Source organism: Gobius niger (genome assembly GCF_951799975.1).
Source record: "Gobius niger genome assembly, chromosome: 11".
Classification (NCBI taxonomy): Eukaryota; Metazoa; Chordata; class Actinopteri; order Gobiiformes; family Gobiidae; genus Gobius; species Gobius niger.
In genome coordinates, this window is record NC_136862.1 from 16,251,215 (window position 1) to 16,269,818 (window position 18,604).

At 40.4% G+C, this 18,604-nt stretch overlaps 1 protein-coding gene across 1 annotated transcript; it reads right to left on the reverse strand.

Moving 5' to 3' along the window:
• Positions 1-806: 806 nt before the first annotated feature.
• On the reverse strand, positions 807-18,077 carry pls3 (plastin 3 (T isoform)). Its single transcript, XM_079565899.1, has 16 exons — positions 17,987-18,077; positions 10,094-10,199; positions 9,885-10,036; positions 7,553-7,682; positions 7,324-7,456; positions 7,106-7,187; positions 6,861-7,026; positions 6,625-6,767; positions 6,394-6,489; positions 6,109-6,304; positions 5,927-6,005; positions 4,507-4,621; positions 4,299-4,429; positions 4,023-4,146; positions 3,821-3,945; positions 807-1,670 (listed from the first exon to the last, which is right to left on the reverse strand). The coding sequence occupies exons 2-16, from the start codon at positions 10,152-10,154 to the stop codon at positions 1,538-1,540; spliced, it is 1,866 nt and encodes a 621-aa protein (XP_079422025.1). The 5' UTR covers positions 10,155-10,199; positions 17,987-18,077; the 3' UTR covers positions 807-1,537.
• Positions 18,078-18,604: the final 527 nt, after the last annotated feature.

Here is an 18,604-nt window from a genome sequence, read left to right on the forward strand (position 1 = left end):
ATTAAATGCAGAAACAAAAACAAATGCAGGAAAATCCCCAAGGCTACATTAGAGAAGGATACAAGTCAATGAACAAATCTCTTGCCACTTATACACACTATATTCAGTGTTCTTTAAAGTGAGGCCCACCCTCTCATTTGTGGTTCATGAATCACAGAAAAACAAACCGTGCTCACAGTGAAGTAGTGTTGTTTTACAAGCACAAAAAGGGAAGAACATAATAAAAATTTGGGAAGTGATAAAGAGGATAATGGCAGTTAAAAAAAGGAACTCAAAAAGGTAATCTTTTGTTGAGGTCAGATATTAAGACATGGTAGCTAAAATTGGAATATTGCTGAATTACAATATGAGCAGTATTTCTCAAGCTCCTCACTGCACTGGATTTCACAAAACTGTTAATTTGATCAAACAAAAACTGTTTTAAACAACTGTCTATGGCAAACGTCTCACACCCGCCTCCTTAAATATTTCCAGTCTGATCAATATCAGATAAGGACCAAGCTGGATCTAAAAAGGGACTAAAAAGGACTGAGGTATGTCTAAACTGGGTTTACACTATGGTCACACCAGAAAAACTATCAATATTGGTAAAGCTTAAATTCAATTATCTCTAATTTAAAATAATAAAGTCAGAATTGCAGATGGCTCCGAGTTTGAGAATACTTCTATAGCAAGCTACAACAATTTAGCAATTTAAACAAAACAGAATAGAAACATTTGTCCAAGTAACAGTAATTTACTGTGAAGTAGTGTCTGGTGTTTTAGAAAAAATGAAAAATACATCATTTCTGAGATGCGTATTTATTGTTAGATGGAAAGCATTCGAGAGAGTCATGAACAAGTAACCAAATACAATTTGGCCATAGTCAGGGTCAAAAAAGCAACCTGGAATGAATTTACTGTATATTTGGTAACGTAGAGTACAAAATAATAAAGTATATCCTCAAAGTGCAAATACCATGGACTTTGAGAAGAGAGGAAGGCACAGCATAAGTCCAGTCAAACTGCTTTTCAGCATCCGAGACGAAACATAATCAAGGCACTGGAAAACAGCATTCCCCACTAACATCCGAAGACTCAAAAGAACTAACATGATACTGTGATATTACCTTATGGCTTTGAGAAACAGATTTTTACACCAGTATTAAGATGTGTTTGTACTTAATGTGGGGTAACACTTCATTCACCCCAATATTACTTCAAGCATATTTATAAGAATGCTTTTGAGGAATGTCTTAGCCATGAATAATATTTACTTGCATAAACATATGTAAACAACCTTGCAGCTAGATATACCACAATCATTTTACAAAACAGCAATGTACATTAAGATCTGTATAATGAAAAGTAACCGTTTGTCCTCACGTTCGTCCCTTTAGAAATCTTCAAATTGAATACATTAACCTTCGTATCTAATTATGAAAATGGTCTGCATTAAAAAAACAAAAAAACAATCTTCATTCCTCTGCTGGGGATGGCTTCCAAAATGCTAATGGCTTGCTGTGGTTTAGTTTGAAGAGTCAGAATAATGCGCTCCTTAGACGCTCTTCATGCCTCGTCCCATCAAACAGGCGAAAACAGTCATCACCATTTTAGGCTTGACCTCTACAAGGTCCTCGGGGAGAGCGTAGACTCGGGCACCAATCTTCCTCGCCATGGAGACCGCATATCTAGGAATGAGAGGTCAGCTAAAGACAACGGTTTTCACAATAATAGACAGAGTTGTGGAATAAGAAGACGGCTCTGGCTTCAAACCTCCATTGTCAAATCCCCCATGTGACTCACCTCCTCAAAGTATGAAAGGTTCTGATAGTAACAAATCGCCCAGTCAAACGACAAACTTAAACCATTTTCCTAACCGTAACCATGACTACAGAGATGCTGTGCAGCGTTACTACGGCAACACATACAGGCATTTGCAATAGGTCCATTTTACACTTTTACGATAAAATCCGGCTTAACATTTGTGGAAATATGTTTAGCCTCTTACTCCCCGCCTTAACCGAGCACAGTTCGGCTTTACCCAAACCTAAAGCCAAGACCTGCAAAACTGATTGTTGCTGTGTTTTTATCACATTTTTGGAGCATTTTTGCTGTGTTTGTCACTTTTTTCATCCATTCGTGTCCGTTTTTTTGTGGCTTTTCTGTTGCTTTTTCATTGCTCTTTAGTCGCATTTTTGTCTTTTTTAAATTGTATTACTGTTGGTTTTTTGGCACGTTTTTGTTGCGTTTTCATCCTCATATTTTGACACTTTTTTCAAGAATCTTTTAGATCTGGGTAATGCCGAACTGGAGAATATGTGCTCGGTTCAGGTGTGGGTAAAGAGGTCAAAAGTACAATAAATCTTGGCAAATAGACCAGAGCTGAGAAAAGTGATTTCATGTTAGCATTTTTTGTGAGGGTTTTAGTGAGGGGGTTGGCACGTTTGCTTCGTGGCACATCCTTAATGGGCTATTTTTCACATGTCTAGAGTATTTTTTTTTTCTCAAAATCATCTTGAGGGTCAGAGATTCTATGATAGAGGCCTTGTTCTTTCCCCTGGGCCTGACGTTGCTTTCCCTGTAGCCTTTATTGGCTACAGTGACGGGTTGAAGAGTGGCGAGAGACATTCAGCAAATCATCAGAGAGCCAGGACTCCCCCTGTGAGCTAATTTGACTTAACACAAACGGCAAGAGCTGCTTAGGTTTCAAAATGCATCAAAAAGTAGACTCGCTCAAACGTATGTAGAAAAGTAGAAAGCCTCTGGGGGTCTACTCCAACAGGATTGGCAGGGTTTATGAACAGGTAACGGCAACAAGCCAAACGTAATGCTTTTTAATGCCATTTTATTTTATGTCCACAAACTATATTTTTAACACCACAAACATTACATTTCTTAAGATTTAGAATTGTGCACAATTTCAGCCAATACGTGCTGTTGTAGGTTTAAAGCCACAATGTTTGTAGGTAATTAGCAGGGATCAGCTGAGATTAGGGTTGTTCAGACTGAAACTTACACAGAATTACAAAGATTTATGTTACAGAGATGTTTACCTGCAGGGGAGTATAGCTCTCAATAAAGGGGAAGGACTGAGCCAAGCTCAAACTCGTCCCTGTGGTCTATATCTGGCTGCAGGCTGAGCTAAACCTTAGTGCACTGACAAAGCCTTTTGGATGAGAGGCGAAACATTCGACACTTCAACTACAGAGTACAGGAGATGACTCAAGAACCTTCATTGAACATAATGTTTGCATTTTTTATGAACGTATGCTGTAAAAAAGCAACCTTATTATTTTCAAGAAATTAAGATCCAATGCTAGTTTAAATCCAACTTATTGCTTTTTAATGACATTCAAGGCCTTAATTTTGGCACACTCAATTGAATGACTTATAATGCTTTTTAATGCCCTGCTGAAACACCTTGTTGGAACTGCTTGGAGATCCCTGCACTAAACTATTAAATGCTGTTGACTAAAATTCATTTTTATGAAAAAACCTGAAACAGGCTTTACTTGCTTTATTAACATTAAATATCCAGCAAATGAAAGCTGCAACTGATTGAGTGTTATAAACTATGAAAATATAGGCAAAATATAGTAAACAACGTAGAAGAGACTTGTTATGTTTGTATAGTTATTTATATTTTGTAGTTCTGTCTGCGGTATCTTTTTTGTTTTCTGTTGTGTTTCTGTTGAGTTTGTGTGTGTTTTTTGTTGATTGTGACACACATGTTGAAAACAACAATTGGAATAGCACTAATGGGTGTGAAAATGCAGAAACATTCAAGGCAAAAGGAACATAATGGTTAGATAATTAAGAATGGGATTGAAGATCTTACTTGGCATTTTCCAGTTTGTCGTCTTCAGAGAGTTTTGCAGTTTTTACAAGTTCAAAGTTAACGCTTCCGGGTTGAATGGCATCTATTAACTCCAGCACTGCCAAACTGCTGCTGATCTCTTTGTCCTAAATGCCAAATGTGGAACGTTAATTTTACTCACAATACTGTGAAAGGGTTTCACAAATGTGGAGAGCCATTGTACCTTAAAGCTTGAAATCTTGGTGGATTTCCCCGCGTTCACCAAAGTTTGATTCACCCATTTTACAATAATGTCATCATTGACTTTCTCTCCATCTCCAAGTTCCTCTAATACATTCAGAGTATATCTAAAACCCAGAGAGAATAAACCAAACATGAATTTCCATCTCTCCAATTACACATATTCTACATAAATACCATGTGTGGAGGAAGAGATTATATATATTATACAGTGGCATGTGGTGAGTGTCATGAGTAAACTAAGAAATAAGTGGTTCACCTTCTCATGAGCTGCCACACCACCGCCAGAGTCAAGGTTTCGTTGCCATCGTTCAGGTCCTGCCCGCCAATGCCAACGAGTGAGAACTTTGCGCATTTTCCAAGGTTTACTGCATAATTACAATTTTCCAACTACAAACAAGAGAACATTGATATATTGGCACAGAAGGACCAGCTTAAACTGTTAAAAAGAGTGATTTTTTTGTTACCTTTTTCATATTCGCTCCTAGTTTGGGATAGGGCGGTTTGTTCACCTTATTCCAGTCAACAGCCACCTTAATTCTCTCATACAGCTGAAGGATGACCATGGCGTCCTGTAAATCTCTATAAAAGACATATTTGAGTTAAAACTACATTTTCAGAGACAAAGAGAATTTCTATAGGAGCAATTCAGTACAGGTCGCCTGATTGTGGTTCGATTTGGTGAGTGTAGCAGCCAAGGATTTAACTTCCTTAAATTGTAGTAGGACGTGTTTAAATCTCTGTAATGGTATTTGTTTATTTGTTATTAGGAATCCCATTAGCGGCAGCAAGCTTTTGTAATGAACTTTACAAAAATCATACAATATAAAGTAGAACATACATATTCACTTCACAATAAAACATACAAGCAATATAATGATGACAATAGATCGTACAGAACTAACGTCTACAATGACACCTAAGTACATGATCTGTAATTTAATATTTACTTCATAGTTATTTAGTGCTTGCTCCATTACTACAAAGATAATCCCTTAAGTTTGTTTTAAATGTAGTTTTGTCACTAGTTTGAGAAATTGGCTTTGGAAGTCGATGGTCACGGCGGGAGAAAGGACAGCACTTAACTTATGGCCCTGATTTGATCTTAGCTCCTTGGATTGTATGTTGGTTGCGCTTTCAAGTTTACTTTAGAACAGATATGTCAAGCTGGCCGCCAAATCCGGCCCCTGACATGAAGAGCAAAAATTCCTGAGTGTGTAAAAAAAAAAAAGTAAGTCTCTAGCCCATTCCTGTGCGGAGTTATGGAAAGGAAATGACCAGTTTGCTCATGCCAGCCACTAGGAGGCAACTTAAATTAAAAAAGGGAAAGAATACCACACGTGTCCAGCAGAGGGCACTCACCTAATAAGAGATCAGGATATGAACAACACATAGCCATGTGGTAAATGGTCAGTCTGCCCCAGGGCGGCTGTGGCTACAATAGCAGCTTACCACCACAGAGTGTGGAGTGAATGAAAAATGACTACAGTGCACTCTGAGACACTTGTGACACAAGGTTGTAAAGCCGCTATTCATTTATTGGAAACATGAGTTCGACACCCCTGCTTTAGTGTAATTAACGTGTGTTTGTTTAATAGCTCTCATGGTGATCGTGTGTACCTCTGGAAAATCTGGATGGAAATGGCAATACACATCCACCTGTCCACTTCACTCACTCAGCTGGGACGCTATAGTGGAAGTTACCCACATAAATGTGAGAAAGTGACTCCACCAGACCTCTACGGGAGTGGCCAATAGGTCTAGAGACTTGACACGCACCTTAAATACTAAAAATATAGACTAAAACCTGATGCATATCGTCAGATTTTTGTGGCACGGTGCATTGTTACACCCCTAGTATTGATGATGGTTGTGTGTTTTCTGTACCCATAAAGATGATTGACTGATGGGTTTACTCCCAGCGAGTTCATCCAGTTTCTGAACGTTCTCTCCTCTCGTGTCTCGCCTACAGAGCAAAGCATCAAAACATTATGTTTTTATAAGTGCAACTATCTGATGCAGCAAACAAATGGTTTATTTATCAGATCATTCATTTTTTTTAGCCATACCTTCCAGCAGTCCCCAGTCAATGTCCTCATTCTCTGGTTTTGTCAGGGCGGGGTATTTGTTAAAGAGATTGGCCACAAAAGCGAGGTTGAGTTTGGGGTTTCCACTCACAACGTCAGCAGGAGTGACAAACTGTCGACAGTCGAGCCGGTCGGCCTGCTGCAGCATGGCTTCTGCCCTCTTCATATCGTCCTTCTCCTGAAAGGCACGAACCACAGGTGCGCTTAGACACTGAGCAGCTGTCTCCATATGGTCAACAAACTCTCTGAAATGTCAATGCAGCTCACATTAAAGCCAGCCATAATGATATCGATGCGTGGCTGGTCCTCCTCAGTGCCTTTGGGGGAGATCTGGTTCAGCAGGTGGAAATATGCTTTGGAGTCCTAAACACAAAGACAATGTCTTTATGAAATGAATCATAATGTAATCGATGTTTATATTAAATTGACAGTATGTATGTTTAAAATGCGTCTTTTTTTCCCACACATAAGTCATGTATATTTTAAAAAGGTGTGTACCTTAATGTCAGAGCTGAAATTGTTGATTTTTGGCTGTCCTGCATTTTCCAGGTGATAGTTTGCCCAGCGAAGGAGCAGCTCTTCTGGAGAAAGCTTCATCAGGTCCTCCAGGGTTTCTCCGTCTCTTAGCAGTGCCGCCAAAGCTGTTGAAGTCAATAAAAACTTGGTTAACAATAACCAAATCCCAAACATGCAAGTAGAATAAAGTATCCTTTATGGCAAATAAAGCTCTGGACCTTCATTTCTGCTGAGCTCAATATCTGCAAACAGGCCAATTTTAATAATTTGCCAAAGAAGGCCCAGCACCAGATGAGGCTTTCCTGCCTTTAGGTCCTGAGCACCAATGTTTACGACATGGCAGCCAATGGCCGAAGCGGAGTTCAAAGCGAGATTAAGGTTCTCCTGCAAAGTAAATAAAAAGAAGTCAAAATGAACATGAGCAGAATGGCATGAATCATTTGTAGGGATACATTCAACAAACCTGTGTTGTAAATGGGGTTAGCTTCTTCTTGTTTATGGTCCTTTCATCAATAGTGTCTGGCACAGACAAGTTGATCATTTTACTGCACAAGCAAACATAAAAATGTTATTAGATTTAAACTGCCTTGCATGTCCATTTGGTGAACCACAGACAAATATGTCATAAAGTGAAGATCGTAGCTTGTGCTAAAGCCGCTGGAGCTCCGTGGAAAGACTTACCAGAGGACAATGCCGTCTGCGACTGACGTGAACAAGGAGTCTGAGTTGGGATCCATGGGTAGCACATGGCAACAGTCCGGGTCTTTCTCCAGAGCAGAGTTAATCCAGTTAACAAAGGCAAACCGCTCCTCCTCTGCAAAATGTGCACATTCAAACACATTAGTTGAAAGTCATTCTCAGTCAGTCACACCTTAGTTCTGGGTGATTCAGAAGCACATCAGCGACTCACCAGAGAACGAGTGCTGTGTGCCTTCACTGGACAGCTCTGAGGTCCCGCCGATGGCCAGGATTCCCTCTTTTCTGTTGATGGCCTTACGGAAAGTTTTTGCTACTTGACTGTTTTTATGTTCCTGGACAATCTACAACACACAGAGTAAATATTTGTACATAGTTGTTAGGTTTGATGTTTAAATAATGTTTAATAATGATGTCACGATGGCATTAACTTAAAAAAGATAATACAAATATTTGAAGAATAATATTTAAAAATTGATATAAGTTCTTACTACGTCATGTTTCTGTTCTCAAGCCCTAGATAAGCCACAAACTACTCAAGGTCACACTGTAGACAAAGCAGTGGTGCAGGAATTTGCACAAAATGGTAATGACAAAAACAAACATCAAGAGCTTTCAACCTCAGTTTGAATGGAAAATTCAATTAAAAGTCACAGAAGCCACTCAAGTCATTAAGTGGCCGTCTGAACACAGCTGTTATCAAGCCACCACCCAACATCCTGACATTCCCAAGCAACACGCTTCTTCTGAATCAACAGCAACTTAAATATACAAGCGATGCCTCAAAGCTGCCTCAACAATGTGTATTCACTGGTAATGTGAGTGATATTTCCTGAATGTGACATTATCGCAGTGACCTTGGCTCCAAAGGCTGTGGGCATTACACCACAATGAGCTATTCAGCGACACACTGTTTAAAGAGCACTGCACAATTTACCACAGTGTACACATAAGCGCACAGCCCGCAGCTTTAAAGCACATCCAGTGAATCGAGTGACCGCCGTTAGTCACGCAGGATAAAGGCTTCGAGTCATTTTAGCCGTTATCAGAAAAAAGCAACACATGATTTGGCAGACTGGAAATTTGTTGCATGTGGATGACACAGAATAGTGGCAGGAAAAGTGAGTACACCATTTGGAATTTCTTGCATTTTTTCCTGAAAATTGGTCATAAAATGTTTTCTGATCTTTATTAAAATCACGAGAATGAGTAAAATGTGTCTGCTTAAACTAATGCCACCCAAACAATTACATGCAAAGTCAGAGTCAAATCAATCCAAGGTTAGACAAATTGTCTACAAATGAAGAAAGTTTGGCACTCTTGCTTCACTTCAAAGGAGTGGCGTTCCTGTAAAGATGACTCCGAGGTTCAATGAGGTAAAAAAGAGCCATCGCAGTCTAAAAAAAACATTGCTGCACGTTTGAAGTTTGCGAAAGAGCAAGGGCTTTGCTGCCTCAGGGCCAGGACAACCTGCCATCATCAATGGAAAAATAAATTCACAAGTTTATCAAGATATTTTGCAGAGAAACCTGAGGCCATCTGTCCAACAGCTGAAGGTCAACAGAGGACGGTGCTGCAACAAGACAATGATCCAAGCACAAAAGCAAATTCAGAACAATAAAAGGCGCGTTCTGGAATGGCCCAGTCAAAGTCCTGACCTAGATCCAATTGAGATGCTGTGGCATGACCTCAAGAAAGCCATTTACACCAGACATCCCAGGAATCTTACTGAACTGCAGCAGTTTTGTTAAGAGGAATGGTCCAAGATTCATCCTGATTGTTCTGCACGTCTATCTGCAACTATAGGAAACGTCCGGATGAAGCCAAAGAAGAATCAACCTGTTCTTGAGTCAAGGGTGTACTCACTTATTCCACCCACTGTAGTACGTGCTGGAAGTATAAAAGTATAGTCTACATTGGACTATAGCTACACAAAGTGTGGCTGTAGTGCTAACTAGCAAGCCACACCTTTGTGGAATCAGCTAAATACATAATGTGTCTATTGCCTAATCCATATTGTACTTGCCTTGAATCCTGAAAGAAAAAGTTAATTTCCGAAACCGTTATATTGTTTTTTTTTCTTTTTTGTTATTTTTATTGCAAACCGGTGTAAAGGAAATACATAATAATTGGATTGTAGTGACCCAACATGGACAGAAAAAAAATAATCAAGATTTAGTCCTTAATTTGTGCATAAACATGAAAGCATCGAAACTAAAGTTTAAAGCACTTGGGTTAGTGCTTTAAACTGAACAGGCATATTGCATTTTTTAGGGAAACTGGGCACGGCTGATACATCAGAGTGAGCTTTGAACAAGGGGCCGCTTCAGTAAAAGCCTGGCCTCTCTTCAGCACTGAAACTGAATCCTGGAACTAACACCACTTTGCTGACCTCACTTCCCTGTTCCCTGAGTGAGACGGGCCACCCCCTCTGTCCAGGACAGGTAGCTGCTGCGCAATGTTAGTTTGAACAGAGGACTCACTCAGCAGGAGATGGTCTTCAGGGCCGAAACTAAAGCTGACTCACCACATTAAAAGCTACTTACTGACAAAAACTCCGCAAAGCTGATCTTGTTGTCCTTATTATGGTCCAGCTTGAGGATGATATCTCGCATCTTGTAGCCTGGGATGGGATGGCCAGCCTCTTTAAGGAGCTCGTTGAGTTCATAATCGTCGACATATCCATCACCGTCCAAATCTGAAAATCAAATTAGTTGTAAATTGGGTAAAAAATATTCAAAATAAGTTAACTCACCTATTTTGCCAAATACTTCCCGCATTTCCTCCTCTTCTTCTTTTGTTATTTTGCAAGCCATTTTCTTCTGTGATTGACCTGGTGTGGTCAGTCAGGGAATGTGGGGCTGTGAAGAAAAAGAAAACATCATTAGGCCAATAATGAATTCTGGAAATTGCTTTGGGGTAAAAAATAAATGGAGGCAGGCACAAAAAAACAACACTGACTCAAGTAGATTTTTTTGTCAGACAGCAGTCGCCATATTTAGCTTAGCAAAAGGATCTGCACCCCATTAACTCCGAACGGTCGTGCCTACTACTGTTTTCCTGCTTTAAGTCGGCAGGAAACATCAATCATTTGTCTTTATCCAGACACTCAAAAGCACATTATCCATGATGACTCAAACACTTCAGTGAAAACCCACCTCCAGATAAAACATACAAAAGCTGTGACTGTGCTTCGAGTAACGTGGGATCAGATAATACCATGATGACAACGGTATTTATGCACGTTTGTTTATGCTTTTCATCTCTCCCTTAGGCTTAAACCCCTTTGTCAAAACTCTAGCACACGCACTTGTGTATTTGGTGGAGGCTTTGGAGCGTCGAACACACCTGGTAGGACACATGCATGTAAAAACGCTGCACAATGGCTCAAATTGTCCAAACATACTCCCAAGGAAAGTTGGGTGAAGTGTTTAGCCCAAGGGCACAATAATAAGTTTATGCACCCGGATTCAAAGTTCAGCTTAAACCTTTGAGTCGCGGTCGCCCCCATCCGCCGTCAGCTTTGTGTTTCTCCTTTTGGATCTCATAATTAGCAATTTCCTGTTAAATTGTTGAGCGCCAACCTCCTCAACAACAAATCCATTTCCTGTCTGCTCTACTTTCCTTCAACTTGACTCCCTTGTCATATTCCTATTCATGAACAAGTGTTAGTTATGAGGCAACAATACCAGCAATGAGCGGTGACTGCACAGAGAATCTGATCTGCCTCTCTAGATTTGTGTAATACAATATCCTTGACGGGGCTGTTCTTTTGTCTGCGTTTGATGGAGGAAAAGCAAAGTCTGTCCAAGTGTCGAAGTGACATCCAATGAGAGCGCTTCAGAAATGTTTTACTTGACCAAAAAAAGCACTCCTCTGAGGCAAAGCTACCGTCTGAAATTCCCTGAAAATAAGGAATTCCTGTGTGCGCCGACTTCCCGCGCTGTAGTGGCAGAGGAATGCATGAGGCCAGCAGCACAGGCCGAGGTGGTGAGGAGGGAGTGTGCTTATGAGCCCAAACTGGTATGGTGGCATTCCTCCCAGTGCGAGAGCGCAGAAAACTAATCTGTTTACAGTTAACAACGCTGCCATTACATATTGTTAGATGAGACATTGCTGAGGGGAAGTCTGGCATCGAACGATTGAAAATGGTAGTCAGAAAAAAACAGTTTATTTTACAAAGCAGTAGCAGGATGGAAAAGGGACAGTAACTAAGCATGATGAGGGTTAACATTATTTTGTTATGGTGCTGTAATGTAAAGTGCTACTGAAAAAAAACACTATTCGCCCTCAGGTCATTGAATCATGCACCGTGTTCATAAAGTAAAACATTTTTGTAGGGGCTGCATTCAAACAGGCACACAATGGACAACAGTTCCCAAGCCCCACATCCTCCTTTATGAATGAAACTATTAATAGTGTTATGAAAGATGAATCAGGAGCAGCATGTGGTCCACGAGGTTTAGGTTCCTGTTACTATATCCCACACAAATGCACCGCACGTAAGCGAGCCTTTTCAGCAACAAGAAAAGAATTTGACAATGTGTTATTTTTGATTTTATTGCATACATGGAGATCGGGGACAGGGTTGCCAAGCGAATTGGGGAATAAGCGAAGAAAATCCCTGTAACTGTGGGCCTTTGAGCACTTTTCAGGCAAATATCAGTTAATAAATAGACAGAAAAACAACCATTCATTCACAACTCACTGACTTTTCCCCAAAACCTTTTAAGTAAAGAAAAACAAGAACAACAAAAAAGGCTCTGGATCTTTAGTAAAGTTTAATATCAAAGTTCTAAGTATAAAACACAGCTGGTTGTTGAAATTATTGGCAAATAGTCTTAAATTACACCGACTGGGGTGTTTTCCTCTCACTCTGAGCAGCTCCAAACTCCTGACTAAACCATTAGGAAAACTGCTTCTATATATAGCCTTCTTTTCTGCAAAAGGATGTGAATTGTGGCGGGCACAGTCAGCTCAGTCAGGACAAACATTACCTCATTTTGCCAACTCTCGTCACACCCTCGACTCCGGCAGCAGAGGAGGGGGCAGAGTGGGACAGGGGTTAAACTCACGGAGCAGAGGGCACAGATGGCCCAGGACAAATGTGGGCTGTACAGAAGAATGGGCCGTTTGTCGCGGCACTCACAAAACACGCCGATAAATCGGGGAGAGCCGCAGAAAGTGAGGGGAGCGTGTCAGGCCCCAGAGACAGTTGTTGCCTCTGACAGACAGCTGGTTACAGTGTGTTTTGGAGCGAAGGGGGAAAGTTCCTGCTCACACAGCTAAAAATCACTGCATTGGCCTGAACAGGGGCTGGCTGAAAGCGTAGCAAGTGTTGAGCGGCGAAGTAGTGCTGATGTAGCTGCTGGAGCACAACGAAACAGAAGCACGAAGGAGTACTTTGGCTGTAGAATTGAGCTATGAGAACCGACTTCAGTGGAATCCCTGCTGTAGGGCTCATACATAATTTTACATCCTAAACCGAATCCTCAGCACTGCTCCATACTGAGTGGCTAAATAAAACAAACTTACCACTCATTTGGATTCTGTTGCCATGCTGTTGCTATGCTAGGACTCTTTGTAGAAGTCACAACACATTTTTAATTCCTACCAATTTGACGGCTCGAACTGTGATTGCTTAAATGTCTCTTCTAAATGGTAGTGCTTAGTGCAAAGCTTTATTTTTACCATTTAATGAGACTCACAGTGATGTTTCTGGTGGAAATAACAGCGGAAAAATGCAAACTGTTTTAAATAAGTTCTTCACAAAAAGCTTCAACGCCTGTTTTCTTCAACCCATTTTCTCTAGGAGAATGAGAGTGACTATTATGAGTTTAAAACAAACTAGCGAAGATGGACGTGTCCTGCCTTTGCCAAAGATGCAGCTGCAGCGCTGGCTCCATCACAGGAAACTGACTCATTCGACCAATCAAAACTCTGCTCGCATAACTCACACGCCCTTTTCCGGCTGCTTTAATAGCACCGGGGAAAGAAAAATCTATTAGAGCATGGCAATAAATCAATATATGGTACTACCTTCTCGCTGTGTCAACTATTAAAATGATTTAACAGAATATGGAGTAAGAACGGGAGTGAGTTAAAATCACTCACCTAAACGGTTTTCTATGATAAGCATAAACATCAAGCACACTCCTTGTATCATTCATTCATTCATTGTTTGATCAAGTGTCCAAATATTACATAGTCCGGTTCTCTAGGCAATTTCACCGGATTTTTGTGGAGCGTATCAACTATACATTTTTTGAAACCTTATTACATAAGCAATCAGAAAAACAACGTTTCCATTTTCTGTGATATGTAATATGAAGGAATGAAAGAGCCTCCAGGGCATCGTGAGAGCAGCGGAGAAGCTCTGTGGAGCGGACATGTACTCCACCCGTCTCACCCGCAAAGCCGTCAGAATCACCAGGGACCCTACGCACCATCACACAGTCTCTTCAAGGTAATGCCTTCAGAGAGGAGACTGCGGAATCCACGGGCCAGGTCCAGTCGACTGAAGAACAGTTTCATACACCAGGCCATCGGGAAGCTGAACTCCCTCCCTTCCCTACCCTCGCTGCGCTCCCAATCCTCACTCCCCACCCCCCGTTCCACCTTCAAGGATGAGAGAAATAGAGTTTCAAATCGTTCACAAATTGTTTGACAAATAAAGAATCTTTCAATCTTTCAATATTGAATCTTTCAATAACATTTATGTGGGGAGTAAAGGATGTCGTTTGGCAGAAATTTACAAAATGTGGCAGAAAATTCCATTTGGTCGTTCCAATCAAAAAAGAAGTCAACCCTTGTCATGTGTCTCATGCAGTTACCGTAGCGATGACCAGAACTTCCCATTCACTCTAATGGAAAAATTGTATAATTGCGCAATTTTACCAAATGACAAGAGAAAATGGAAACATCGTTTTTCTCATTGCTTAGACCATAAGGTTTCCAAAAATATACAGTTTTCATACTCGCCACGAAAATCCCACAACAGTGGAGATCTAAACATAATGAACCAGACTAACAGGAGAATATTGAAAACGGAAACAATTGTTTATGGCCTGACAGAACCACACCATCAGTAAATTTGGGGGAAGGGATTATAACAAATCACAACTTTTTTTATGATCGTGCAGCATTATTGACTGACTAAACAGCTTCAATGAACGACAAATAGGATTGCATTTCGTTAACTTGAGCTTTTGCCTCATTACAGAAATCAAGACAAAAGTCACAACCGTATTATATTATGAGAGCTTACTGCGGCTTAAAGTAAAACAAACATGCCTCTTGTGTCTTTATGAGCAGATTTTAAACTTCCTCTGGTCATGTGACATTGGACGACAGCTAAACAAGAGAAACTGGATTTTGTTGAAGGTTTAACCATTATACTTTCTCTCTGCTGCTCCGTTCTTCTACAACTACTACAACTATCAAAAGGCATTTCCGACTGCAGCCTTAATTAACCAACCCTGTTTACAGTCTGCTTTGATGGAATTTTTTCCTTTTTTTTTTGCGAGTCAGTCTAAACCAGAGCTGTGCTGCAGTCCCAGATGGCTGGTTCCTTAAAAAATGTGTGGAGCCTATAACGCCCCGCCCTGCCAATTCATCCACACTCTTACAAGGGAAATATGAGGCGCACAAATAGACCGGGCACCCTTCCCACATGTGGTCAGGTTCAAAGGCACACACCCATCACAGTCTGGCCAAAACGGGACAAATTTACCCTTTAAATGTGAAGATGTCTCACTATCAGAACTATCAGAGCTGGAAAAACTTTTGAACTGAACTGGCCAGAAAAAACACACTGACAATTACGCGATCGGGTAATGCACCGTGGAGTAGGTTATATTTTATACTGTATCAAGTTCTATGTTAATTTAATTACTGATAAGGTCCTTCATTACTTCCCTATAGGCGCTAATGCATTGTGCCCGGCTTATTATTCCTCTGTGGGGCTTTGTGACAAAAAAGGGAAGAAGTGATGACAACAAACAAGCACAGTTTACACAAGAGCAGAGCTGCAAACATTACATCAAGGTTGGATTTCGGAGCGCTGTAAAACCTTCATAGTAAAAGTTTAACTGTTCAACAAATATTAAAACACCAGCGCTGCCAAACCTTACATCTACCCAGGCTTCAATTTCACTTAATCATAATTGCACATCATTAAAGGTGCACAACAGACGGGACGTTACAGGAATGTTATATGACAGGTTACTGGGACAAAAACAACTGCAGGTATACGCTGACACACCCATCACACTCAGCATTACTCAACAAGAACTTTGTAACGCCTTTAAATAGCCCATAATCATATATCTCGATGAATGGAAGGCCATCATTTAGACAAACAGGCTGTCGGCTGAGGTGCCCTTGAGCAAGACAATGTGTTAACGGGTGACGTTTGACCAATACACTTAAAATAGGGCTGTAGCAAAATTAGTCATAGATTAGTCATGGTCCAATCGAAAACACAATTTGAATGGTTGCACTTAGCAAATCTGAAAGGCGACAAATATTTACATTATTCAAAATAGTCTGACGCCATGATGTCTTATGTATTAAGCTCAGTGTTTGCATTTAAGACTTCTACAAACAAATGGAAACTAAATGTGTTATTTTTTATATTTATTTTATTGTATATTACACAATTTTTAGACTTGAGAAGATTTGCAAGTTGTAAGAGTTGTTATTATAAGTGATCCTGGTATTAGCTTAGTTGAGGAGTACATTTTACTAAGTACACAAGTGTGCAAATGTTTGTTATTGTATATTTCAGCAGATAATGTAATACTGGCATTTTAATTCTGGGTGCAGCATAACTGGGCCTGTCATTGCATTAGTCAAATTCACTTTTAGCTTATGTTTCCATGCCTAATCCACTCTAAATCTCCTTGAAGTCAGTGAATTCGAGAGCATGAATGAGAAGCGGGACAACCTGTTCACTCACTCAGGTGCGAGCGTGTCTGACCAGGGACAAAACTAAACACGCTCCCTTCTCCTCCTTCCGGATCGTCTGGTTTGACTTTGCCGATAACATCACCAACATCAAATCTGTATTCAAGCCTTCCATGCATAGAGTCAGACAGTATTCAAGCAGCGCGTGTCCAGAGTTTTTTTTCAATGGGGTGGTCCAGGGGTGGCACATAGTTACAGGGGGCACCAGATCCAGCGAAGTGTTTTAGGCTTAAAATCCTGCATATTTTTACATAATGTGTTAAAATGAGTTCCGTTCTTTGTTTGTCTGCTTATGTGTGTGCCTCTGTGACAGCTGTGGAAACAAATTTCCCTCCGTGGGACCATAAAGGTCTATCTATCCACAGTATCAATCTATCTATGTTAAGCCTAATTTGAAGGGAGACATTACACTTATATCACTTGCTGGTAAACTTGTAATGCATAGGTTTGTGCTTAATTTCCCTATTGTTATGTCGGTAAGAGTTTGGTGAATATATCATAAATAAAATCAACTTTGACTTGTCATCCCCAATTTGTAGTAGAGGCAAAATGAACACTGAAATAATTAGAACGAGTCCATCAGGAATGTAAATACTCAGACGAGCACCGCCTCATGAGATCAGTAGGTGGGTGGGGTGTTGGGGTCTTGAGGAGAAAACGGGCTGATAGCACAGACAAGTATGAATGAAACACTCTATGAAAAACAAAACAACAAGCTAAAAAAAAAGTCAATTTAGCGCAACACGAAAAATGTTGGACAGCCAAAAAGATTTCATGTCCTTGACCATAGTGTAACTGTTAAAATAATCCAATGTACATGTAATGGGATAGTAGTCCAATACGACCATGTGTCCATAGTCATAACAACATTGTCAGACTGGGATGCCGTCTGGGTTGCAGTGATTCACTTGGACAAAAAGTTGGGAAATTGTGATCCCAGATGAACGAGCAGGAAGTAGGATCTGGAAAATCACTCATGGCAAGTTAACAGTCTGGTTTACATCAAAATGGCATGTTCAGTGTGCAGCTTAACAAAACAGGACAAAAGGGGTTGTACATATTGAGTGCATTTTTTTGTGTTCAAAAGTAGTGTAAAGGGGAGAGGGGGGCACGTCAATATATATTCACAGGTAGTGCATTAACATCAAAATGGTCAGGGCAAAATGTGGCAGGTTTTCACCAATTACGCACAAGAGCGGTACATCAAAGAAGCAACATAACATCTAAACAACAGACAATCCGTCTATGATGTGCACTGTGACTGTCTGATAAAGGGTCACATTCATGGTCAACTTGTATAACGCAGACATCTCTACAAAACATAAGCATTTGTGCCACAAGACTTTATATGTTCATACAAAAGACACCAAAAGCCCCCAAAACTAAAAAAAAACTCAGGGGGAAAACACACAAAACTTTGGCATCTGCGCCAGCCCAAAGGATGAATAAGCTACAGTGAAGACACAGCTAAAGCTAACCCACGCTAACGACTGACTCCCAAGTTTTATGGACAGCATTTATCCCGGATGCAAAGCCACTCTTTAAAGCAAAAGACACCAGGGCGCGCGCAGGTGGGTATAGCCAAGTTTAAGGTCGTGCTTCATAAGATCACCGAAAGGAGCAACTAATCAATGCGTAAGCAGAGAACTGGGTTTTAAGTTGTCAGGAAATTGGTACTCACAGTGGGTTTTCCAGGCAGCGTCCCGTGTGGAGTCCTGCCTCCTCCACAAAGCGCACAGACAAAAGTAACAGCCACTGAAGGGAGCCCCGCCCCGCACTGACGCAGCGTAACAGGATCACGGTCTCCATGAAAAAAAAAGAAAAACGTAATAATAAATAATGAAGACTACTTGCTACTGCTACTCCCAATAATTGTATATAAACTCAGATGTCACCTTTGCTGTATCCCGTGTTTATGTTTTGCCTAAAATATATATAACATTTAGATTCCCTAGAGATGATAAGGCAGAATTTTGATTGTGTCTGATTATGATTATGTCTCATAAACGTGAGACAGAAAGTACAACTTATTCGTATAACATTTGTTAAGGCGCTCTTTGGTGTTGGGTAACACGAAGCAGAAAGAAACTAAGCAACTTCATTCTTTAAAAAACATATTGAAAAAAAGCAACTTCAGTCTAAAATCATAGGACATATAGTGTGTTATTTGGTAGATAGACCTAAACTATGATTTTTAATTAGTGTCACTGTTTATGCTTCTCCGTTGCCTCTGGGAAAAAGAATAACGTGTAAGATGGTAAGATGTCTTACTTAATATTATTTGAGTGTGTCCATGATG

Coding starts and splice junctions, on each gene's coding strand:
- pls3 (XM_079565899.1), bottom strand. CDS start 10,154: ATGGCTTGCAAAATAACAAAAGAAGAAGAGGAGGAAATGCGGGAAGTA. Junction 10,037..10,093: donor GGAAGTATTTGGCAAAATAG/GTGAGTTAACTT, acceptor TTTGATTTTCAG/ATTTGGACGGTGATGGATAT. Junction 6,006..6,108: donor TGACTGGGGACTGCTGGAAG/GTATGGCTAAAA, acceptor TTTGCTCTGTAG/GCGAGACACGAGAGGAGAGA.